A 26156-nucleotide genomic window follows, 5' to 3' on the forward strand; every position below is an offset into this window, starting at 1 on the left:
ACCTCTGGCTACATATACTGGGCACATATACCCCTGGCTACATATACTGGGCACATATACCCCTGCCTACATATACTGGGGACATATACCCCTGCCTATATATACTGGGGATATATACCTCTGGCTAGTGGCTACATATACTGGGCACATATACCCCCTGGCTACATATACTGGGCACATATACCCCTGACTACATATACCCAACAAAATACAATCAGATTGGCGGCAGATAATTTTACTGACAAAATGCACAGTGCAGGAAGGGGGGAAATTGGGTACAGAGCGGCAGGGAGGGGGGGAAGCTTCCCCCCCCCCTCACCTAGGACCCCTCCCCCCTTCCGCGCTCCCCCTCCCTCTAAATTTGCAGCCAGCAGCAGCGAGCGGGGAATAGATTACCGGCATGACATGAGATCCATAGCTCTGCGTGCCGCTGGCTGGTCTCCGTCTCCTGCAATGCACTGTCTAATCACGCTCTCGCAGTACTTCCTGTGAGAGTGTGATTAGACAGTGCATTGCAGGAGACGGAGACCAGCAAGCGGCACGCAGAGTGATGGATCTCATGTCATGCCGGTAAGCTATTCCCCGCTCACGGCCGCTGGCTGCAATTTTGGAGGGAGGGGGAGCGCGGAAGGGGGGGTGCCCTAGGTGAGGGAGGGGGGGGGGAAGCTTCACCTCCTCCCTGCCGCTCTGTACCCAATTTCCCCCCTTCCTGCACTGTGCCCGCTCTGGGGCCCCCAGGAGGTGGGGCCCACCGATGGAAACGTGGGCAGTTCGGTGGGTCAGTCCGAGCCTGCTGGGGGACACCTAGACCTGGGGCTACCTATTTTTGGGGAACCACTGCTGTCAGATTAAGTGTATTTTGGGGAACTACTGCCAGATTATGTGTATATTAGGGAAGGGAATCGCTGCTGCCAGATTACATCTATTTTTAGGGAACCGCTGCCATATTATCTGTATTTTTACATGGATTTTTGGTGAAATGCTGTAAGATTACATGTATTTTGGGGGAAGGGGGGGAAACACTATGGCAGAGCTCAAACTTCCCCGGCAGACATTTTACAGCACTACTAAAATCATGTATATTTGGCCCCACCCATGACCACTCCCACGTGACCACGCCCATTTTTTTGGCAGAGGATTTTGTCAGTAAAAACAATCTTTTGTCTGTACATTTTTAGGTATTTGTCAGTAAAAAATAACGTAAAAGGTTGGCAACACTGGTGGCATGGCCTGTATTATATGATATGCAAGGGAGTGACACTGTACACATATAGAGGCCTTTCACAGAGAGAAGGCGCGGCACAGCCTGTATTACCGTCAGGGCCGGATTTGTACTTTTTACCGCCCAAGGCCAACCATATGTATGGATGGTTGTTATCTCAGTGTGCCCGAGAATTCTACTTACTTTCCATCATTGGAAGTCACAGACAATAACCATTTCAGTAATTCACGTATAGATTATAAATTATGTTTTCTTTAAGAATTTTTATGTTTGCCATCTCGTTAATGATGGACCCATTGAGTCACCATGAGAGTTAGGCTGAAGTATACCTGCAGGATAGAGCTTACAGGTCTTGCAGGGACGACACAACTGCAGGACAGAGAGTTCAAAGGTTAAAGCTGTCCTTGTAGATAGGGATGGCTGCATAGAACAGCTTTTACTGCTCCTCACTGAGCCGCCCCCAAATTTCTGGTGCCCTAGGCCATGGCCTATGTGACCTTGCCAGAAATCCGGCCCGGATTACCGTATATGCGAGGAAGTGTATTATACTTGCCCTGTAATCACTGTTTGTCTTTCCAAAAGTCTCTCATCAAGCAGTGTGTCCTTGTCTCTACCCCGCAGGCATTCCTTACACGTTATTGTAGACGAGATTTATATGCTGTCGGTTTTCGATGAATCGGTGGCATACCACAGCGTTCTGAGCTTCGAAAGGTACGTTTGTGTTTCTGATATGTCATGTTCTGTTAAAGTGCACCCGAAGTGAGAGTGATAGATATGGAAGCTGCCATATTTATTTCCTTTTAAACAAAGCAGATTGCCTGGCTGTCTTGATGGGTTAGAGGGACTCCGAGCAGTGCAAAAACTATGAAAAGATGCATATCATTTTAAAGCTCTCTTTCTCCTCTTTCCAATGATATATAAACCGCCACCCTACGCCTTTTAGTTTTTGCTATTTTCGTGATTGAAATTGCCGCGGCCGCGATTTCAATCGCGAAAATAGAGAAAACTAAAATGCGTAGGGTGACGATTTAGGTGTCGCCAGAAAGAGGAGAAAGAGAGCTTTAAAATTATATCCATCTTTCCATAGTTACTTGTATTACACAGGACCACACTTTCCCCAGTGTCAGCAGCTCCATTCAGCAGAATGGAGCTGCTGACTTTAGGAAAAAGTCGCCCTGTGTAATACAATGTAACTATGGAAAGATGGATATAATTTTAAAGCTCTCTTTCTCCTCTTTCTGGCGACACCTAAATCGTCACCCTACGCCTTTTAGTTTTCTCTATTTTCGCGATTGAAATCGCGGCCGCGGCAATTTCGCCGTAGACCCTGAACAAGCATGCAGATCAGGTGCTCTGTCTGAAGTGTTGCTGGACTTGTTATTTATACCAGACTGCTGTCACCATTAGGCCTGAATGATTTTAGGAAAAGATTGAATTGCACGATTTCTGTCAGAAATTGCGATTTCGATTCGATTCACGATTTTCATCAAAATCAAGCTTTAGTACTAAATTTACAATGTACAGTAACATTTACAAAAATGCATTGTCAGAAAATGACATCATACTATCTAATTGATGGTATGATGTCATTTTCTGTCATTTTTGTAAATGTTACTGCAGTAACATTGTGAAGCTGTTATTAATCCTAGCCAATAAAAATTGTGCCTAGTTTCAGGCTTGATGACTGGCTGAACAGTGACTGACAGGCCAGTGCGGAGTCTCAGAGACCTTAAGGAAGGACTCTAATCCTAGTAGCCTAGCTGATTAAGTAGTGTACTAACAGTGTGGTGCAGGGGCGTAGCTAGAAATCATGGGGCCCCATAGCAAAATTTTGGTTGGGCCTCCCAAAACAATTAAGCCAGGGGTCTCAAACTCGCGGGCTGCGGGCCATTTGCGGCCCTCGATACAATATTTTGTGGCCCCAGGGCCCCAGAGCTTGTAGGGGCCCCCAGTGGCTACAAGAGGAAAAAAAATTTCAAATCGGCCTTATAGTTTTTGAGAAAATCGATTTTAAAGTTGCAAAGGAAAAAAATACACATTTAAAAACCCGCCGACTTTAATGGTTAATAGCAAATCCACCTTAAATACTAGAAACCCTAAATTTGCAGGATATGTTAAGGAGATCATTAGGAATAAGAGGAAAAAACTATTTTTCAAAAAGACCTTATAGTTTTTGAGAAAATCGATTTTAAAGTTTCGAAGGAAAATAGTATACTTTTAAATGCGGTAAATGTCACTTTTAGTAGCAAGCCTAACGGTAGTGTAATTTTACATGTATCAAAAGAAAGAGCAATACATTTCCTGACAGGGTTTCCAGGGGGTCCATACGCAGCCGCAGCGCTTTGGCCAGGGATCGCTATACAGCCGCAATATGGCTGTATGAAGATTCCTGGCATTTTATCCTATTTTCCCAATTTTTTTTTTTTATGTTTAGAGTGTGGGATTTTTTTTTTTTTAAATTATGTGGGGTCCCCACTCCTGAAACTTTTTAACCCCTTGTCCCCCATGCAGGCTGGGGTAGCCAGAATGTGGAGCTCCGACCGATTGGGGCTTCACACCCTGACTATACCAGCTGCAAAAAAGGTCCCTTAATGCCGATTTTTGTTCCAGGGTATCTGTTGGGGGGGAGGGGGGGCAGGTTTATTTTGCTCTGGGGCCCCATTGTTGCTTAAACCGGCCCTGCCTGCCGACAAAAGCAAAAGAGACACAGAAGCGAACTATATTTGCCCATTATACCTTATAGTTCGCCTCAGTGCTCCCAAGTAATCCGCCGCATCCCCGCCGCTAAACAAGGGCTGCAGACCCCCAAATCCCCCGCGCAAACATCCACGACTGCGCTGAGGGGCAGAGCTTCCAGCTGTAGCCCTGCCCCTCCTGACGTCAATCGCCGAATGGATCGCCGCCTCTCCCCCGCCCCTCTCTGTGAAGGAAGAGTGAGAGGGGCGGGCAGAGGCGGTGATCTGCTGCGATTGACGTCAGGAGGGGCAGAGCTGAAGCTGAAAGCTCTGCCCCTTCCAGGAAATGCCGGCGGATTGCCCCCCGGGGCGATTTGGGGGCTCTGCAGCCCTCGTTTTGTGGCGGGGACATGTGAACTTCCTTATGCGGCCCAGCCTCATCCTGACTTTGCCTCCTGCGGCCCCCGGGTAAATTGAGTTTGAGACCCCTGAATTAAGCACTTCTTCGCCCCCTTTCACCCACCCCAGCTCTACGTAGCCAGTATGCCTTCCCCCTAGCCCCACCTCAACTGTTAGTAGTACTCAAATCAAAGTAGCCAGATGTAACACTCCCTTCCCATCCCCATGCACAGTACGCGGATGGAGCATTAGCTCCCTTTTCCACTAGCCACGAGCCGCTTAGATAATGTTTGCTGGCGTTTTGCAGAGGACAATCGGCAATGAAATTAATGAACAGTAAATGGTGATCCAGCCTCACTAAGTAAATATAAGCAGGGTGTTTAAGTTATGTTGCAATAAAGCAGAGGAGTAGGTGAGATAACTATGGCAAAGATCAGAGTGGAGGAGAAAACAGCCCATTTAATTACCTGGAGAGCAGTTTGAAAGTAAGGCCAGGACAAGACAGGCATCACCACTTCAGAGGAATGCATCCGAGTTAGAATTGATTTACAGCTTGGTTTACAGCCCAACGCTGCTAAACAGCTCTGTTTCTGAAGTCTATGGGATCCCCGGCAGCTTTACAGATGATTAGGGCAGCTGATTACAGCTGACTAGTAATCTCCTAACCCCTTAAGCTGGCCATACACTGGCCTGATTTACAGCCGTTTCGACAGCAGATTCGATCACTGGGATCGAATCTGCTGCCAATCGTTCACGCTACACGCCGAATTTCGATCCATTTCGTCCGATCCCGTCGATCGCGCCGTGCGGAAAATAACCATCGATCGCCGGCGGGTAGAGAGCGCATCGCTAGCGGCGTTCGAGTGCCCGACGACCGACGCAATAGAGCCGCATACATTACCTGCTCCGCCGGCGCGACTACCCCCGCTCGTCTCCGCTCTTCTTCTCCGCTCTGGTCTCCGGCATGCCTTCACTTATTCCTGCCCGGCAGGAAGTTTAAACAGTAGAGGGCAGGAAGAAGTGAAGCATGCAGGAGCCGGAGACCAGAGCGGAGAAGAAGAGCGGAGAGAGACCCGGGAGTCGCGCCGGCGGAGCAGGTAATGTATGCGGCGGGGGGCGCGGGGGGGGGGGGGGAGCGGCGGCAGCAGCAGCACCACCACCACCACAACAGATTGTGATCGGTTTCAGGCTGAAATCTGTTCACAATCTGTTTGCAGTAAAGGTAGCCATACGATCCCTCTCTGATCAGATTCGATCAGATAGGGATCTGTCTGTTGGTCGAATCTGATGGCAAATCGACCAGTGTATGGCCACCTTTACTCCAGAGCTGGAGCTGTACTGTCCTGTGTGGTGTCGCCGGAGAACAGTAGGTATGTGTGCGCACTGGGAGACCAGGGCCAGATATTCGACCAGTCAATACAATCAGGAGCTTGGGGCCCCATTAAGAGTCAAAGGGCCCCATCAGCACATAATCCAGCCTGTCATATTGCGCTGCCGCTGCTGGCTGTCCTCCTGGTTACCCCTCCTGGCTCCTGCTCCTGCCCGCTCTCTCCCTTCCCTCAGAGAACCCCAGCTGCCCGTATACTTCCTGTCATCGTCACTGTGCATCGCTCACACTCATCACTGTGAGCCAGCACGTGGTCTGCAAAGCAGTGAGTGAGGGGAGCTGTAACGGAGACGTGAGCAGGCTGAAAACTGACGATGGGCAGAGCGACCACAAGTCACCGACGGATGGTCACTCAGCTGTAGGGGAACAGAAGCTCTGCACACAGGTCCTTACCAAACAAAGAAATCACACTGACCTGTAAGTAAACTAAACAAACTACAATATACAGAAGATAATCGGACTTGCCAGCTCCTGCTGGGTGCTTTTGTCTCAGCCTTCCCTGCCTGATTTATTGCCCATTTACAGTCACTCCACTGTGACATGTGAAACATTTCCTTTCCTCCTCCACTCTTTTAACTTTCTTTCCCATCACACTCTTGTCCAGCACAGGATGGGAGAATCTATACCCTCTCTTCCCCATCTTGTTCCCTCTCTCCCTCTCTTTTCCTCTGTGATCCTGGCCCCCTCTCTGGCTTTCCCCTCCCTCCCCATCTCTATCCTTTCCTCCTCTCTGGCTAGTCTTCATTCATCTCTCTACCTTTTCGTAGCAACGTCACTAACTGTCCTCAGAGGAGCTCACAATCTAATCCTACCATAGTCCTAGTCTAATGTCATACCATATTATTATGTGTTTGTATAGCACTGACATCTTCTGCAGCACTTTACAGAGTACATAGTCATGTCACTGACTGTCCTCAGAGGAGCTAACAATCTAATCCTGCCATAGTCCTAGTGTAATGTCCTACCATATTATTATTATGTATTTATATAGCACTGACATCTTCTGCAGCGCTTTACAGAGTACATAGCCATGTCACTAACTGTCCTCAGAGGAGCTCACAATCTAATCCTGCCATAGTCCTAGTCTAATGTCCTACCAGATATTATTATTATTATTATTATGTACTTATATAGCACTAACATCTTCTGCAGCACATTACAGAGTACATAGTCATGTCACTGACTGTCCTCAGAGGAGCTCACACTCTAATCCTACCATAGTCCTACTCTAATGTCCTACCATATTATTATTATTATGTATTTATTTAGATTGACCACAATCTCCCCCAGTGTGAGTAGGATTCTATTTTAACATAATGGGGGGGCAAATCTGTTACTCTGCTTAGGGACCCACTTGGCCTTAATCCGGCTCTGTGGGAGACGCATCAGGTTAGGAGGCAGAGAAGCCAGAACTCCGGCAAGTTGGTAGAGAAGAGAGTGAGGGGGAGACAGATTACAGGACCTAAGCAACAGTAAACTGCATCGGAAGTTGGGACAGGCAGACCGTCTGCCCGCCTTCCGTACTATTGAAGACGCAAGAATGTAACTTGTGGAGTGGAGCAGCTTAGCTAGTGAAACAACTACACTGCCGAACAGACCTGGAGGCTCACAGAGAAGGGGTCTCCGATGATTAAGTGGAGATTGCATGAGGTGCATGAGATACTGATACTACTGACAGAAGGCACCGGAGGAAGCGGATCACATGACAAAAGAAAATCCGCTCTGAGCATCAGGGGGCCCGCAGCGTAGGCGGAGCTGTACAGAGCAGGCACAGCTTCTGCCAATCACTGCATCTTCATGATATGACGGCGGTGGTAGGTGGAGCCGCACGGACAAGCATAGCTGGTGCCTGGAAAACCGTAGGTATTGACGATCCCTGTATCGTCTTTACAGGAATCGCGGTTACGGTTTAAAACCGCCGAACCGTTCAGCCCTAGTCACCATGGCTCTTTAATAAGGCATTTTCAACGGGTTCTATTTATTTTTTTATGAATTTTTTTGGTGGGGAGAGGGTGGACCAAACAGGAATGTAAAACAGACCTAAACCGTTGCACAGCATACAATGAAAACACACATAGGGGTCGATTCATAAAACAGTCGGGATAATACCGCAATCGGTATTTTATACTTTTGTGTGCTAATTCATAAACATTTTCACAGGTGAGGAAGAAGTTCTGTAAATTACTGAAGCCCATTCACAAAAACCTTTTCGGTAACAGCAGAAGAGAGCGGAATATCTCTGTGTTGTTACAAGCTGTTCCGTGCAGTGAGGGCATTACAATAGTAAGAGGCATTCCAGACATCACTTTAGATGTACATGTTTTGTTATACTGCCTCTGATTGCTCTGAATGTGTCTATTAGTCTAACATAGTTACATAGTTATTTTGGTTGAAAAAAGACATACGTCCATCGAGTTCAACCAGTACAAAGTACAACACCAGCCTGCTCCCTCACATATCCCTGTTGATCCAGAGGAAGGCGAAAAAACCCTTACAAGGCATGGTCCAATTAGCCCCCAAAGGGAAAAATTCCTTCCCGACTCCAGATGGCAATCAGATAAAATCCCTGGATCAACATCATTGGGCATTACCTAGTAATTGTAGCCATGGATGTCATTCAACTCAAGGAAAGCATCTAAGCCCCCTTTAAATGCAGGTATAGATTTTGCCATAATGACTTCCTGTGGCAACGCATTCCACATCTTAATCACTCTTACTGTAAAGAACCCTTTCCTAAATAAATGGCTAAAACGTTTTTCCTCCATGCGCAGATCGTGTCCTCTATTCCTTTGAGAAGGCCTAGGGACAAAAAGCTCATCCGCCAAGCTATTATATTGCCCTCTGTTGTATTTATACATGTTCATTCAATCCCCTCTAAGGCGTCTTTTCTCTAGACTAAATAAACCCAGTTTATCTAACCTTTCTTGGTAAGTGAGACCCTCCATCCCACGTATCAATTTTTTTGCTCGTCTCTGCACCTGCTCTAAAACTTCAATATCTTTTTTGTAATGTGGTGCCCAGAACTGTATTCCATATTCCAGATGTGGCCTTACTAGAGAGTTAACATTCTATTTAATTGCCACAGCTTAGAAGAATTTCAAGAAACTTTACACGTCACGCTTAGGTGATTTTCCCCACTAGCTCCTACGCAACTTCAAACAGGACCCCAAGAAGTTAAAGAAGTTCTGTGAGGTTAAAAAAGGAACTTACCTAGGGTTTCTATCGGGCCCCTGTAGCTGTTATGTCCCACGCTGTCATCTACGTTCATCTATTCCCCGCCGCCGTTCCGGTCCAATTACCCCCATAGCGAAACTGCGGCTGCTTGGCCCTTGCCGCACACATGCTTGCTCCCGCTCACGTCTCCGGGAGCTTACTGCGCAGGCGCAGTATGAGAAAACCTTGCACTGCGTCTGCGCCGTAAGCTCCCGGAGACGTGAGCGGGAGGGCGCACTATTCGTCTTGTTAAACGAATAATTGACCAGTGCCAGTGATGAGGAACGGAGAATCATAGGAGGATGGTGCGGGACATGACAGCTACAGGGGGCTGATAGAAGCCCCAGGTAAGTGATTGGTTTTGCTTTATTTTTTAACTACACAGAACCCCTTTAAACAGCCGAAGGTATTTAGGGGAAGCCTGTTTGGATCAGATCACTCTGCTGCCCTGGGGGGTTTAAAAGCTTGTCCTGCTTGAGAAGGCTGCGGGTCCTGTCAGATTCCATCATTCAGACTTGCAGAAGACAGAGGCTGTTTCTATTGGCTCCCTGCTCCTGTTACAGCTATCACTGCTTCTGCTTGTGAGTCATGGCTGCCAGCACAGTCTCCTCGCACAGACTCTGCACTATTTTGGCTTTACCACATGTTGTAGGCTTTATGAAATTACATTTACTGACATTTGTGGTCGGTAATTTACCTCACTGCTCGGTACTGTCAGCTTTTCACGTGAAACAGCTTTTATAAATTGACATTTTCCTAAGTGCTCGGTAAAGTCAGCTGTTTTCTGCATTACTGAATGCAGTAAGGCTTTATGAATCGACCCCATAGTTGCAGAGAAATCCACTCTGTGTGTGTTTAGGGAGATCAGTCTGTCTAATTAGCCCTTTCTCAGCAAGAGTGAATCAGGGCTGTGATGATATGTAAACACTGAAGGTTAACCCTTTCTGTGCTCCCAGCAATGTCCAGGAAGTTAACACTTAAAGGACTTACGAGGCCAAAAATCGAAAATTTGATCATTACCTGTTTAATATTTGAATCCATAGGGGATTTCCTCTGCACCCTCCGCTCTATTCCGCCGCAAAAGTATTCTTTGTATTGCCCCCTGGCTGTGACCCGACCCCACAGCACGGGTCGTCTCCTATGCCACACTCAAGATGGCCGCCGCAAAGATCCACGGCTGCGCCGTACGCATGGCGGAGAGTGCGGCTGCGCAGCTCTCCGCCCTCGCCCAGCCGCGTGCTCGCTGTCAGCGTCCTCCTAGTGTGACAGCTGGGCGAGGGCGGAGAGCTGCGCAGCCGCACTCTCCGCCATGCGTACTGCGCAACTGCGGATCTTTGCGGCGGCCATCTTGAGTGTGGCATAGGAGACGACCCGTGCTGTGAGGTCGGGTCGCAGCCTAGGGGCAATACAAAGAATACTTTTACGGCGGAGGGCGCGGAGGAACTCCCCTATGGATTCAAATATTAAACAGGTAATGATCAAATTTTCGATTTTTGGCCTCGTAAGTCCTTTAAAGGATTCATCAGTGAAAAGTAATAAAATAAGTACTACTTACCGGGGGCTTCCTCCAGCCCCAAGCTCCCAGCATGTCCCTCGCCGCAGCTCTCCCCGCAGCCGTCCGCCACAGCTCCCTCCCGGTCCCCCAAGATGACGTCAGGACGACCTCCAGGTTGGCCTGTACTGCGCCTGTGCAAGCGGTATTGTCAATCACCGTCACGTGGGCCGGAGCGGACTGTGCAGGTGGTAGTAGTTCTGCGCCTGCGCAGTCCGCTCCGGCCCGCGTGGCGGTGATTGACAGCGCCCCTCGCGCAGGCGCAGTACAGGCCAACCTGGAGGTCTTCCTGACGTCATCTTGGGGGACCGGGAGGGAGCTGTGGCGGACGGCTGCAGGGAGAGCTGCGGCGAGGAACATGCTGGGAGCTTGGGGCTGGACGAAGCCCCGGGTTAGTAGCACTTATTTTATTACTTTTTCCCCCGATGACTCCTTTAAGGGTTTTATTTTAGGATTTCTATAAGTTGTAAAAAAGAAATGTTTTTCTTTAAACGTTATTATGCTCTGAGTTATCTTTTAGAGCAGAGAGGAAGTTGTGAGTTTAGGCCCACTTTAAGCTTCCTGAATTGGCTGTCCAAAGAAAAGTGTTACCTGCTGAGAATAAGGCCCCACCCCCGAGGAGCCAGAGCCTCTCTTGTACCAGTTCATGCTTTCTGGAAGCGAGGCTATGGGTCTTGTGTTATCACATAGTCTTGGCTGTTATATTCCTCTGAAATTTGTGCCTCTCTCACAGGTCATGTTATCAGATCATGAAAAAAAAATCTGATATTTTTGAGCTGCTTCTCACGTCAGATTATGATTCATATTTTATAAACTTTCTGTTTACAGTATCCCTTTGTTTCTGATGTTTGCATTTTCTCAGACTCCCAGATCCCCAGAGGACGCATGTGATGTGGGGTGTTAGTAAGGTGAGTATAGGATACATTGTGGTATATTGTTTTCTCACTCGCACAAGATGCCACTCACTCACACAGTGTCCATTATCTCTCCTCCATATGCTGCTGAGCTATAACCAAACATCGTGTATGTACAGTACTCATTCACCACAGTGTCACCCTAACAGCTAGTGAGTAATTATTAGGGATGGGATGAATCTACAATTTCTTCGAATCCGAATACAAATCTATGAAGGTTATCGAATATTTCGAACCTTTCGAATCACGAATCTAACGAATCCTGCACATAAGAATTGTGCGATCCGTGGTATAATTGCCGCAGTATAGGTACCCAGGCATAGGTACCCACAGTATAGCTAGCTAGGTATAGGTGCCTTCAATATAGGCAGCTTTCAGTATAGGTAGCAGGGTATATGGGCCTTCAGTATAGGTAGCAAGGTACATTTGCCTTCACTATAGGTAGCAAGGTCCATTTGCCTTTACTATAGGTAGCAAAGTACATGTGCCTTCACTATAGGTAGCAAAGTACATGTGCCTTCAGTATAGGTAGCAAAGTACATGTGCCTTCAGTATAGGTAGGTAGGCGTAGGGGCCTTCAGTATAGGTAGCAAGGTACATGTGCCTTCAGTATAGGTAGGTAGGTAAAGGGGCCTTCAGTATAGGTAGCAGGGTATAGGGCCTTCAGTATAGGTAGGTTGGTAGGTATAGGGACCTTCACATAGGTAGGTTGGTAGGTATAGGGGCCTTCACGTAGGTAGGTAGGTAGGTAAGTATATGAGCCTTCATGTAGGTAGGTAGAGGTAGGTAGGTATAGGGGTCTTCACATAGGTAGGTAAGTAGGTATAGGGGCCTTCACATAGGTAGGTAGGTAGGTATAGGGCCTTCACGTAGGTAGGTAGGTATAGGGGCCTTCACATAGCCCAATCCCTCCTTCTGCTCACCCCCCCTGCATAAAAAAGTGGAGCGCAGAGCGGCAGACCTCTTCCTTACTTCCCTGTTCCCACTAGTGGCCGGACTGGCTTTACTGATGATGTAATAGTAAAAGCCGGTCACTAGGGGGAACAAGGAAGTCAGCGTGAGGTCTGCCGCTCCGAGCTCCGCTCTGGATGGGTAAGCGGATACTTTTTAACTATACGGGGGGCGAGCGGAGAAGGCGCAGAGGGACGGAGGAGGGCGAGTGGCGGATGCACGGGGACGCAGCATCGGGTTTCGGCGGATTCGGCGAGCGGTAAATGGCGTCGGGATTTGAATCCACGAATCTCGAATATTTCCCAATATGTGAGGAATTCGTGAATTTGACGGATTTGTCGCCCAATCGCTAGTAATTATCAACAGTAATAGAGTGTGATTATGGGGCTTAAACCAACATTCATTTAGGTGCATAACAAGGCAAAGCTTCACAGCAAGGAGCTTGATCTGCACGGCTGGTGTGTGTGATGTAGTGAGCTTTGGTGCTGCTCTGCTTTTATGGCTGTGGGGTCTTCAGCGGTAAACTATCAGAAGGGGGGAGAAAAGACTGCTCTAATCGAAGCAGGCAATTTTGGTGCCAGCTAGTGCCGGAAGTTCGAGCGCAGCCATAGGCGCCTATTGAAATATCAGCATTGAGGGATAATTTAGGCTACTGCAGGCGACCCAAAACGAATGCAAAACTCAATGCTGATATATCAATAAGTGCCTACAGTGGCTCTCGCGAAATTACGTTTTTTTCCCGATGGGGGTGTTGGGCATTGATCGGCAGTGATGATGGGAGGTTGAGTTTATGTGTGTGTGGAGGATTAAGAGTTAGGCATCAGTAAAAAAAAAAAAACACACACAAAAGTGGAGCAAAATGCTTATGCACAGGCAGCAGGGCTCTGCACTGTGAAGTGCAACTCACCAATCCCAGTGACCAGTTCAATGTAGAAGAAGCAAGCGGTGGTGCACTTCCAGGTAAAACATTACATTTATTTCAATCCATTAAAAGGCATAACAACATCATTTCTATCAAAAGATGGAGAGAGTACCTCCACCAGATGGAGAGAGCACCTCATATGCCTGTACCAGGCATATGAGAGCGGTCTACAGCCGTTGTGCACCGTCAAAGACTGGCGCATCATCAGGTCCTGATGATGCGCCACAGTCTTTGACGGCGCGAAACATACACACACTACACACACACTAGACACTACACACTCACACACACACCACACACACACTACACACACACACACCACACACTACACACACACACACACACTACACACACACACTACACACACACACACACACACACACTACACACACACTACACACACACTACACACACACACACTACACACACACACACACTACACACTCACATACACACACACACACACACACACACACACTACACACTCACATACACACACACACACACACACACACACACTACACACACACACACACACTACACACACACACACACACTACACACACACACTACACACACACTACACACACACACACTACACACACACACACACTACACACACACACTACACACTCACATACACACACACACACACACACACACTACACACACACACACACACACACACACACACTACACACTCACATACACACACACACACACACACACACACTACGCACACACACCACACACACTATACACACACACACACACTACACACACTATACAGACACTACACACACACACTACGCACGCACACACACACACACACACACACACACACTACACACAAACATTACACACACTACACACACACACACTACATACACACTCACACACACACACACACACACACACCTTCTTCCATACCTCCTTCCCCTGATCACATGACATACCTCAATATTAAAACTGCTCCACTGAACTACTGTGAAGAAGAGCGAGGGGCAACCCTCCATGTTTGCTAGTTTTCCCACTTAGCGTGAGACTTCTCAAATGTTAAATCCTAATAAACAATTTGGCCCAGGACTTAGACTATGTTGTAGATTGTGGTCCCATACATGATTGAGTTTGACACCCCTGCTCTAGAATGTAAGTTCGCAAGGACAGTCTCCTCCCCCTAATGTCTCCACCCCACTACCCTCTAAAGCAGGGGTCTCAAACTCGCGGCCCGCGGACCATTTGCGGCCCTCGATACAATATTTTGTGGCCCTCGCCGGCAAAAGCTTCCTTATAGTTCGCTTCAGTGCTCCCAAGTAATCTGCCGCATCCCCGCCGCTAAACGAGGGCTACAGAGCCCCCAAATCGCCCGGGGGGGGGCAATCCGCCGGCATTTCCTGGAAGGGGCAGAGCTGACGTCAATCGCTGCACGGATTGCTGCCTCTCCTCGCCCCTCTCTGTGAAGGAAGAGTGAGAGGGGCGGGCAGAGGCGGCGATGCGCCGCGATTGTGAAATTCCTTATGCGGCCCAGCCTCATCTTGACTTTGCCTCCTGCGGCCCCCAGGTAAATTGAGTTTGAGACCCCTGCTCTAGAGTGTAAGATCCCAATGGCAGGGACCTCCTTCTAGTGTTTGTTATTCTGCTGTAAGTTATCATATGAACACGCCCCAGTATCAACCATGTATGTATTTGTAGTGCTGGATGTCCTGATTGTACAGACTTGTGAACATCTTGTGTATTTATTTGTGTTTTACTATTATATGTTGGCGATATATATGTATATATATATATATATATATATATACATAATAATAAAAAACCCTCACTGGAGATATTTCTGCCTTTAGGACTTTGCCGTGTCCGGAATACGTTTCGGCACTCTCTACTCAACAAACCAAGATGTCTGCAATGGTGTGGCCTCCCTCTGCTACTTCCACGGTGTCTGTGGACCAATCCAATTCAAGATAGCCCAGCTGATGCGGGACCGGGGTGAGGCTAGGGGGAGGGGCTTACAGTGTGTACCTTGTAAAGATTTACAGTGACGATAAAGCATTACGGTGTAACTCTGCCTCCTCTAACAAGAAATAGTCTTCACTACATCACGTAATAAATACACTAACCATATTTTACTGAGCTGACCTACCTACTACTCTCCAGTGATGATCATGTGATGCGGTGGAAAATCACCTGACAGGAAGTGGCGAGTGAGCGGAATTAGTGAGTGATCACTATGTAGAGAGGAAAATCGGTCATTCCCAACATCTCTACAGATGTGTGCATCTCCTCCCTGCCAGCATAGGCTATTGCCATAGCAGAGAACGCACCTAAAGTCAGTAATCCCTGGAAGTTTTTGGAATCTCCTGCATGCATTCCCCTCCCTCTTTTTAGGCAGAGCAGGAGGATGGAACAGTGATTGGGAATCTCCTGCTTGTAGGCCCCCCCTCCTGTAGCAGGGTAGGAGGTGGGGCACCACACTACACAATGGGGAGAGGCAGTGATTGGGAATATCCTGCATGCAGGCCCCTCCTCCTGCAGCACAGTAGGGGGGAGGGACACCACACTACACAATGGGGAGGGGCAGTGATTGGGAATCTCATGCATGCAGGCCCCTCCTCCTGCAGCATAGCAGGGGGGAGGACACCACACTACACAATGGGGAGAGGCAGTGATTGGGAATCTTTTGCATGCAGGCCCCTCCTCCTGCAGCAGAGTAGGGGAGGGACACCACACTACACAATAGGGAGGGGTAGTGACTGGGAATTCAGGACTTTTCTGAATTTGAACCCCAGTCACCCAATGAGCAACTGGCTACCAGGTTTGAGGCTTGTGCCATTAACAGTGCAAGAATGGCAGCAATTAAATATTCCCCTTGAAAATCAATAGGTGAATTTTGAATGGCTTTTGTAGGCTCCAACCACTTCCCTGAATATTAATCCCAGTCACCCAGTGACCAACTGTGTAAAGTTTGAGAACCCTGCCATTAACAGTGTAACTTGGTGTAATTGCCTTCTTAAAACAGAAGGAAATTTGCAATAATTCAGTTATAAATGAACATTTGTGGTTACCCACAATGCACTACTACTAAAATATGCAAATTATCCCTTTTCGCCCTTGTTAAGCCAAGCAAGCATCCAGAACCGCTGGTATATAGCAAGCTTATAGCTTTAAGTTTTACACAGCCATATCAAACCCACATGTGACAGCCCATTTCAGAAGTTTGGTCCTCATCAGTACATGGCAGGGATTGATAAGGCTGTATGAAATAGGGCTTGGACGAGTACAACAGAGTAACCAAGCAGCTCAGGGTGACCCAAACCACTCGGAATGTGTAGGGGAATAAAAGGTGTAAGAATGGCTGCCGTTTACATTTTCCCAGTGAAATTTGTATTTGTCTCCGCCCACTTTTTGGTTATAGGGATAAGAAGTATCCTATATGTTATTCCAGGTAGTGTACTATGTGTGTGCCAAATTCCATTCAAATCCGTTCAAATCCGTTCAGCCATTGTTGCGTGATTGAGTAACAAACATCTGCATTTATAATATTAGTGATGATATACGGTGGTGTCATGTGATGCACGTTTATCATTGTCTGTGTTTATTCCGCGCAATGCTGACATTTGTGGTGCTTCTATGCCTCTACAGACTGGATTAACCAGGTTTATCTGCGGGTGAACCACGCTCGCTTGCGGGCCGCTCAGGAATACGTGGCGGATGAACTGCGGGCGCTGGGAGTCCCTTTCCTCAACCGACACGCTGGATTCTTCACTTGGATCGACTTTCGAAAGGTGAGAGACTCCGCCTCCGCCTGTAAAATACAAGGGTTTCCATCCCTAGATAACAAGGCAGCCACTGCCTGGGTCAGATCATAGTTGGGGTGGCTGAAAGGTTAGTACAGTGGTTCTCAAACTTTTCCGGGACAAAGCACCCTTGATGACTCAACATCTTGTTCAAGGCACCCCTTGACAAAAATAATTACCAAAATGCACACTTACCATTTTACACATTGTCTCATGTGTCCTCCTCTGTCCCCCTTTATGTCCCCATTTGTCCTGTGTCCTCTTTCATCCCCCTTTGTGTCCTTGTTCGTCCCATGTCCTCCTTAGTCTCCCTATGTTTCCTCATGTCCTTGTTTGTCCCCTCTGTCTTCCTCCTTTCCCCTTTGTGTCCACCTTTGTCCTTGTCCTCTTCCGTCCCTGTTTGTGTCCTTGTTTGTTCTGCATCTTCCTTCGTGCCCCCCTAAGTCTCGTGTCCTCCTCTACATGCAGAGTTAAAAGCAGCAGAATCCGATCGCAGGTCTCACCTGATCCTGGGAGCCAGCGGGCGATCAGTGACCTCTCCTCTCCCTCACTCTTCCCCCTAGTGCTGGTCCCGTGTAATGAGGCTATCAGGAAAAGCCGGCACTAGGGGAAGGGTGAGGGAGAGGAGAAGCTGCTGATCCCTCTGATCAGGTTAGAAGCACGAAAATCGGCAGGAGAAACAGAATAGGGGCATTGTAACTCAGAGGGCAGCCGTGGCTCCCAGTTTGAGAACTTCTAGGTTAGTAAGTTGCCAGTTATGTGTAAGGTTGTTTCTGGTCAGTGGAGATAAATTGCGGTAACGCTGAGAGGTTGTTTGTGAATGCCCTGTTTGTGGTCCGATATTAGCGTTTGTGTGTTCCTCCGCCAGTATCTGAGGGCTACAACCTTTGAGGAGGAGGTCATCCTGTGGCGGCACTTTCTGGACAACAAGGTTCTTCTGTCTTGTGGTAAAGCCTTCGAATGTTCCGAGCCCGGCTGGTTCCGTGTCATTTTCTCCGACAAGACGCACCGCCTGCAGCTGGGTGAGTGTGGAGCACTAACGCATGGGGAACGAATGCTGTACATACACGATGCTCTGCTATAGGACATAATGGGGTGTATTCAGGGCCAGATTTGTACTCTTTACCGCCCAAGGCCAATGTCACCAGCCGCCCCCCTTCAGTATAGGTAGCGAGTTGACCCTTATCCCATTAGCACCAGTATAAGTAGCCAGATGAACCCTCCCCTCTAGTATAGGTAGCCTGATGACTTCCCTCCCCCCCCCCTCCAGTATAGGTAGACAACAGACCTCTTTCCCTCTAGTATAGTTTGCCTGATGACCCCTTCCCCTCCGCCTCCAGTATAGGTAGCCTAATTACTCCCTTAATCCCTCCCTTTCACACTCCCCCTCTATCAGTATAGCTCCCCTCCACACCGCAGCAGCCATCAGTGTCACTCACTTCTCTGTTCACCTTCACTGCAGAAGCTTCCTCTTCCCCTTCGTCTCCAATGCCGCCCAAGTCCGTAGCTGCCCGCCACAATGCCAACGTGCACAGAGAGCAAAGTGGCTGCTTCACAGGTGGCTGGCACTCGCCTGATCTCACTGAATTGCAGCATTTGCAAGCTTGCAAATGCTGCACCACCAGTTTAACCTGTTGCTTTGGTGCCATTGCTCCTGTGGTGCCCTAGGCCATGGCCTAGGTGGCCTTGGCCTAAATCCGGCCCTGGGTGTATTTATTAACTATCAGTAAAATTCGCAAAGAGCAAATAGCACAGCGTGCATTATACATGCAGTATACGCAATGTCTGTATAACGCAATTTGTGTGAACTTCCTAATGCTTTCTGCGCACGTACATTTTACAGATATTTAGTGAATATGCCCCAGTGATACATGATGCTGACTGGGACTTCCTCCTGACACTACAGCACACCTGAAGTGAGAGGGATATGGAGGCTGCCATATTTATTTCCTTAAAACAATGCAGATTATCTGCTGATCCACTGCCTCTAAAGGTGGACATACACCTAGCGATGATGGGCAGATTCAGCCAAGAGACAAATCTCTCTCTAATTAAATCTGATTACAGAGAGATCTGCCAGCTGCCCATGCACCGCAGGCCGATTCCTGATGGATCAGGTTTTATGCCGCCACGTCCACCAACCCAACGCTGTCCCCCCGATTATTAAATGTGCCCCCTGGTGCCCGATGCACTATACTTGTCTGTGCCCACCGCTGGCTCCAGGCTCCGTCCATACAGGCACCCCACGTGGTTTCTGGAGTAACATGGACACATGTGTGATGTCATACACGCACCCACATGTACGCCGGCAACCACGTGGGCCATGTGTATGGACGGAGGATGGAGCCCGGAGCCAGCGGCAGACACAGACAGGTAAAGTATAGTGCATTGGAAGGCAACTGGTATTGTTTAATAGGAATTAAATATGGCCACATCCTTATGTCTCTCACTTCAAATACACTTAAAGCGGAACTGTAGATTCAAATTAAACACATTGTTTCACTTACCTGGGGCTTCTGCAAGCCCCCAGCAGCTGTCTTGTCCCGCGGCGAGTCTTCACGAGTCTCCGTTCCCCCGCCGCCTCTCCGTTCTGTACCTCGACTTGTAAGTCAATGCCAGCGCAGCCCTGCCAAGCATATCCTTTCTTCGCGTTCCCTTCTGCAATAGCGGTGAACGCGAAGAAAGTATATGTGTGACCAGAGCCGCGCAGGCGCAGTGGCCCGGTGGCAAAACCGAAAGTAGCTGGCGGCAGGAGAACGGAGGCTCGTCAAGGAGCGGCGCGGGACAGGACAGCTGCTGGGGGCTTGGGGAAGCCCCAGGTAAGTGAAACAATGTGTTTAATAGGAATCTACAGTTCCGCTTTAAAGAAGCGTCAGAAAGAGGGAACGGTCAGGTGAGTCTTTATTATTACGGATTATCTCTAATAACATAACAGTAACTGAACGTTACTGAGCATGATATGATCCAGGCTTTAGTTGAGAAAATCCCACCTGCAGCCCATGTTATGTATGTACAGAAAATATCATAATCCTTCTATCCACACATCCACATTACTTATCAATGACAGTGCCACACAGTGCCAGCATGCCACATGAAGATATGGGCAGGTGTATAGGTAGGTAAAGGCATGTAGGTTGATAATAGGTGATTATAAGCAGATATTGGCACAGGCTAGATCATACATGTCAAACTCCGGCCCGCAGATCAAATTGGGCCCTCGGAGGCATTCAATTGGGCGCTCAAGGGGTTTCTCCACTTTGCATTATGTTTGGCCCACTCTAAACCACCAGGGAAGTTATATTGGAGGTAAAGCCCTAGAACACCAGAGAAGCCAAATGGGGGAGGTAGGGGGAAAGCACTAAACACTAGGGAAGTGTATGTGGACGGTGGGGGCCACTAGACACCAGGGAATTGATAGGGAAGGGAGGACCACTAGACACCAGGGAACTGTATAGGGAAGGGAGGACCACTAGACACCAGGGAATTGTATAGGAGTTGGAAGGGGGGCAATCAGACACTATGGAACTTTATAAGGTGGCCTGTAGACATTAAGGGTTGGCCCGCGGCTAGGTCCCTGTTTTCAATTTCGGCCCACTTTGTATTTGAGTTTGACACCCCTGCACTAAATGGATGTTGCCCGGGGGGGTATTGGGACCCGATCCCTCACAAGACATCACTAGGTTGATGCTGTACAGACACGTAGGTGGCCTGCACGCTAACAACGCGTTTTGATGCAATGCGGAGTGCAGATGGAGTGGTGCAAATGTGAGGTTACGCAGCGGACGTGGTGAAGAGGGAAAAAAATCTATCAGCTGTTGTTCGGCTAAGTTGATCCGCCTGGCGGAACGCTGCCTGGGCAGCAGTGGGGAGTTGCTGTACACATGCTGGATTATCGGCAGAGGAAGTCCTTACACATGCTGACTTTAATGCACTATGTGTGTGTATGGGCTTTTATAAGTAGGTATAAGCAGATATTGGTAGGTATAGGCAGATATAGGTTGATTAGGTTAGTATGGGCAGATAGGTAGGTATAGACAGCTATAGGCAGGTATAGGTAGATATAGACAGGTAAGGACAGATATAAGTAGGTAGATATAGGCAGTTATAGGTAGATCTAGGCAGTGATGGGCAGATATAGGTAGATTAGGTGGGTGTGGCAGATGTAGGTAGAAGAGGAAGGAATAAGTAGATTAGGATGGTGTGGCAGATATAGGCAGATTTAGGTAGGTTGGGCAGATATAGGTAGTTAGGAGGGTGGCAGATATAAGCAGATGTAGGTAGGTTATACAGGTATGGGCAGATATAGGCAAATATAGACACCACAGCTCACAAGATAGATCTTGTAACGGATTTGGCCACATGCTCCTTGAAATGACAGCTTTGATTTCTGGCTGATAGGAATGCAGCGAATCCGGAAGGTTCTGGAGATCCGGGAGAAGGAGCTGCACTTGGATCAGAAGAATGAGGCAGAGGAGGATGGGAAAGCGGACAGCACAGACGAGGTGATCTATGTCTCCAGCCACCACGAGCCGTCCGGCTCCAGCCTCAGTGACCTCATCGTCCAGCTGCAGAGCCAGATGCGATCGTCTGATTGGCTGCAGCGGAACACGGTGGAAAATTTTGCCAAGCAGAACCCAGAGGTTTTCCAGGTCTACAGCAATCTGGCAGGGAAGCCATGAGAAGAGTGGAGGAGACTATCCATGGTCCTCCTCTTACCGTATGAGAAGACCGATCCCATCCACAACTCACTGCACTATATTAGAAATTTAGATCAGTGGGCTGGACCCACCAAAATTCAGGAACTTTTTGTTCAATCAAAGTGACACAAACTGTGGCCGACTCCTGGCCCATAATGTTTTTTTTTTTTTTACATGATTGCACCTCATTTCATGGAGGGACTAAGTCTGGAGGAGCCACACCTGAAAGAATCATGTCTGGAGAAACTATGTCTGGAGGATCAAGTCTAAAGGAATCATGTCTGGAACAACCACATCTGGAGGACCTACCTATAGCTCGAAACCACAACTGCTCTTGTTTGATTGCTACCACATGTAGCGATGGTCCTGCATAGGAGAACTTATGGAAGAGCATGTTATCCATTTAATCAGTTCATAGATTTTTAAGGTTCCGATTGGCTGTGATGACGTTCTGGTTTAACACATGATTATGACCAGCAAATCAGAGCCTTTACAAATCTATCAGCTGATCAAACTGATCACATCCTTCTCCTTGGCAGTCACGGGACCATCCCTAACCACATCTCCCAAATGGCTAAACTGCCCTCTTTCACCCATCTTGGATGTTCGTATACTGAGGTCTGCCCATTGCAGCTTGGTGCCCCTCTAAGCCACACTGGTGATGTCATTTCTTGTCTATCTGAGGATGCTGAGAGGAAGACAGGGGGCGGTGCTTCCTGTCTACCTCTGATCTTCTCTAAATAGACAAAATATGACATCACTATTGCTTTCCAGTACCAGCATGGACCAGATGAACTCTAGTCCGCAATGGCTCTATCTCTGGATATAAACATTCCAGGTCGGGGGTCCTGTTTAATTGTTTGATGCTCAGTGAACTGATGACAGTATTTCATGTGTGATGAGATTTATCCATTTTGTTTCCTGCAACATGGGGGGTATCTCCTATCCGGCATGGCCCTCCAAAGGATGCCCTAAATATAAAGGGGAAAAATACTTGCTGCACCAATCATTCGATCCTCATCCCTTCAGTACCCTCCAACTACCTGATCACTCCTCCCCTAGTGTTCAGTCAGGAGCCATGTCCACCTGTTTCACAGACAAGCATGATAGGCAGGGACTATTGACTTTGGTGTAGACAGAGAACGTTTTGGAGTGAGCAGTTGGGCGGAGGCTGCTGAGGAGAGAAGGATTTATGAATTGGCACTGTAGATCTTTTTTTTTTCTACACTGCAGCTTTATGCAAAACTTTATGCATACTTAAAGGATACCAGAGCCCAACTTTCTGCGCTTAAAGTGAACCAGAGACGAAGCCCCCTCATGTATTTCACCATATATATCAGTGGGAACATTAGAGAATACACCTACCCTGCTCTCTGTTTCATCCTTTACTGCTCAGCTTGCTTGTTAACAGCCCTGATGAAACCCCCGACTGAGCATTCACTCTGGCTTTGCTCAGGAATCATAGTAGCTGAGTCCGTCTTCTCTGATGTCTTTTCAAGCCCAAGCCTATCCCCTTCTTGCTCTGCTTTCCTGTTCAGTATATTCAAGGCATCACAGAGAGCTGTGATGAGATGGGAGGAGCTGCTAATGTAAGGGTATATTGAAAAACATTTTTTTATCTATATTTGTTAGCCATAAGAGGTTTTTAGAAATGGTGATTTAATTTTGCACAAAGCCAACTAAATAATATGCTTTTGTGATGAACTGTGTTTTGTATGGAGTTTTAGTAAAAAAAATACAAAGAAACGGCACACCAGAGTGGCGAAAATACCAGGTATAGTATTTATTTTGTAAAATCTATCGGGGGATATGTTTATTTTGTGCCAAAACATTCATCTCTGGTTTCCTTAAAGCGTACCAGAGGTTAAAGGGACACTGTAGGGGGGTCGGGGGAAAATGAGTTGAACTTACCCAGGGCTTCTAATGGTCCCCCGCAGACATAACATGCCCGCGCAGCCACTTACCGATGCTCCGGCCCGGCCTCCGGTTCACTTATGGAATTTCAGACTTCAAAGTCTGAAAACCACTGCGCCTGCGTTGCCGTGTCCTTGATACCGCTGATGTCACCAGGAGCATACTGCGCAGGCCCAGTATGGTCTGTGTCTGCGCAGTACGCTCCTAGTGACATCAGCGAGATTGAGGACACGGCAACGCAGGCGCAGTGGTTTTCAGACTTAAAAGTCTGAAATTCCAGAAGTGAACCGGAGGCGGGGCCAGAGCATCGGTGAGTGGCTGCGTGGGCATGGTATGTCTGCAGGGGACCGTTAGAAGCCCCGGGTAAGTTCAATTCAGTTTCCCTCGACCCCCTACAGAGTCCTTTTAAGAATACTTACCGTTTTATACATACCTGGGGCTTCCTCCAGCCCCGTGCGCACGAATCGCTCCCAAGCTGCCGTCCTCAGTCTTCTCCATCTTCTGTACCAGGTCCCGTAACTTCCTCCAGTCGCGGCTAGTCTGCGCAAGAGGAAGTGCGCTCTTTACGTATCTCTCCAGCAGCCGCCACAGCAAGAACTGAAGAGGGCAATGGAGCGCGCACGCCAGCACACCTGCAGCACGGGAGTGAGGGGGCGCATCTATGGAAGACGGAGGAACGCGTTCACAGGGGAGAAGACAGGAAGACAGGAAATACTGCGCTACGCAGTATTTCCATACTGGGCGCTCGGGTCAGGAGCTGTAACGGGGGTTAAAACGGGGAGAACAAGGGAGAGGTAAGTGAACACCGACACCCTCCCACCAGCACAACATGTTTTTTAAGCACAGAAAGTTGGGCTCTGGTATCCTTTAACTTGCGGTAATATTCTATTGAATAGATGAAACGGAGCCCTACACTCAGGGGAGGGGAGAGAAACGAGGCTTCCCTGAGGGGAGGGGAGAGAGGCTGGAGGCTCCCCACAGTGTGTGTGGGCAAAGCAATTGGCCAGTAAATTCACTGCCATGATCTCTGGCAATCACAGCACCTAAAACACAAACTCTGGCCAAAAAAGAACACAGACATTATTATACCAATAAATGTATAAAGATAAATGAAAGTATTGCTGGACCTTCGCTTGTCAGTTGTTGTTTTTTTCCTGCAGAAACTGCACTTCCTGTTTTGGGATGACAACAGGCATAGTGCTTGATTCATTAAAGGAGTACTATCAAACTTAACCACTTTCTGTCTGTAGCATAAATCAAAATTGCAACAACAGTCTGTGCGAAAACAGCACATCTTTCTGCTTTATGGTGTAGCTTTTTTTTTTTTTTTTTTAAATATACCTTATAGACGGCATCTGACACACTGACGGCGACGGGTAATGGGGCAGCTCATTACGTGAGAGGGGATTCCTTTTTACAGTGCGGCAATGCATTATCCTAGTTTGATGTTCCCCCACATCAGAACGCACTATACAGCAAGTGACCCGCCAAAGCCTGCTATGAGGAGCGAGAGACAACCGCTCTCGCTCCTATTCTGCCCAGCCACTCCGCCCCAGAGGGAGACTTCCGTGTGTAAGGCTGCCTATGCTACGCAACGGCAAACATAAGCTGGAGGAGGGTGCGTCATGATCCTTCCTTTCGGCACCTGCTTCCGGTGCATTCAGGAGCAGTGACGCTCCAGCGTCACTGATATCAGTCCTGATAGTACTGCAGCGCAGCTTAATATGAAGGAGTGCCCGCTATGGATGCCATACATAGCAGCGTCCGTTGCTATGTAAGGGGCGTGCCTTCCTTAGTTGCGCGCTTTGCTTACTTAGCAACGTGCGTAACTTTAAATGCGGGCAGTCCTGTGAAGTATCGCGACCGATCCTTCACTAGCGGCTGCAACTATGTTACTTAACATAGTTACTGTAACTATGTTATTTTAGCATAGTTACACTAACTATGTTATTTGCAAATGTTGTGACCACAATATACTGGAAAATTCTGACATTATATACCAAGTTTCTTCTGATCCTTGGCTCTTAGCGTGCTGGTCTGCTTGTGCTCAGACCATTGCACCTGTTTTGATCAATTGTGCAACCAGAATCTGAACCATTTCTCTTCATACATAGAGTTACACGCGTGTACTTCATACATAGTCTTACAGGCATATACTACATACATAGTGTTACACGCATGTACTACATACTTAATTACACACATGTACTGCATACATAGTGTTACACGCATCTACATACATAGTTACACACGTACTTCATACAGTTACACACATGTACCTTATACATAGTTTTACATGCATGTACTACATACTTAATCACACACCTGTACTACACACATTTGCTATATACAGTGTTACACCAGTGCTACATATATAGAGTTACATGCATGTGCTACATACATACAGTCAGGGCCGGGATTCTGGAAAGGCCACACAGGCCCTGGCCTTGGGTGGCTGCAGCCCAAGGGGATATCTGGAAATGATATAGGGGTTGCAGCATATGAAAGATAAGGCT

General features: G+C 47.9%; 1 protein-coding gene across 2 annotated transcripts in view; it reads left to right on the forward strand.

The window, feature by feature from the left end:
• ACCS (1-aminocyclopropane-1-carboxylate synthase homolog (inactive)) overlaps positions 1–23430 on the forward strand; it is a 68589-nt gene extending 45159 nt beyond the window's left edge. For both annotated transcript variants that reach the window (XM_068261230.1, XM_068261231.1), the window contains exons 10-15: positions 1844–1933; positions 11311–11356; positions 15080–15221; positions 16875–17017; positions 17898–18051; positions 21428–23430. In XM_068261230.1, coding sequence (XP_068117331.1) covers positions 1844–1933; positions 11311–11356; positions 15080–15221; positions 16875–17017; positions 17898–18051; positions 21428–21708 — 856 coding nt within the window. In that variant the 3' untranslated portion in view covers positions 21709–23430. The remainder of the gene's footprint in view (positions 1–1843; positions 1934–11310; positions 11357–15079; positions 15222–16874; positions 17018–17897; positions 18052–21427) is intronic.
• Positions 23431–26156: the final 2726 nt, after the last annotated feature.

The sequence above is a fragment of the Hyperolius riggenbachi genome, chromosome 11 (assembly GCF_040937935.1).
Source record: "Hyperolius riggenbachi isolate aHypRig1 chromosome 11, aHypRig1.pri, whole genome shotgun sequence".
Taxonomy (NCBI): domain Eukaryota; kingdom Metazoa; phylum Chordata; class Amphibia; order Anura; family Hyperoliidae; genus Hyperolius; species Hyperolius riggenbachi.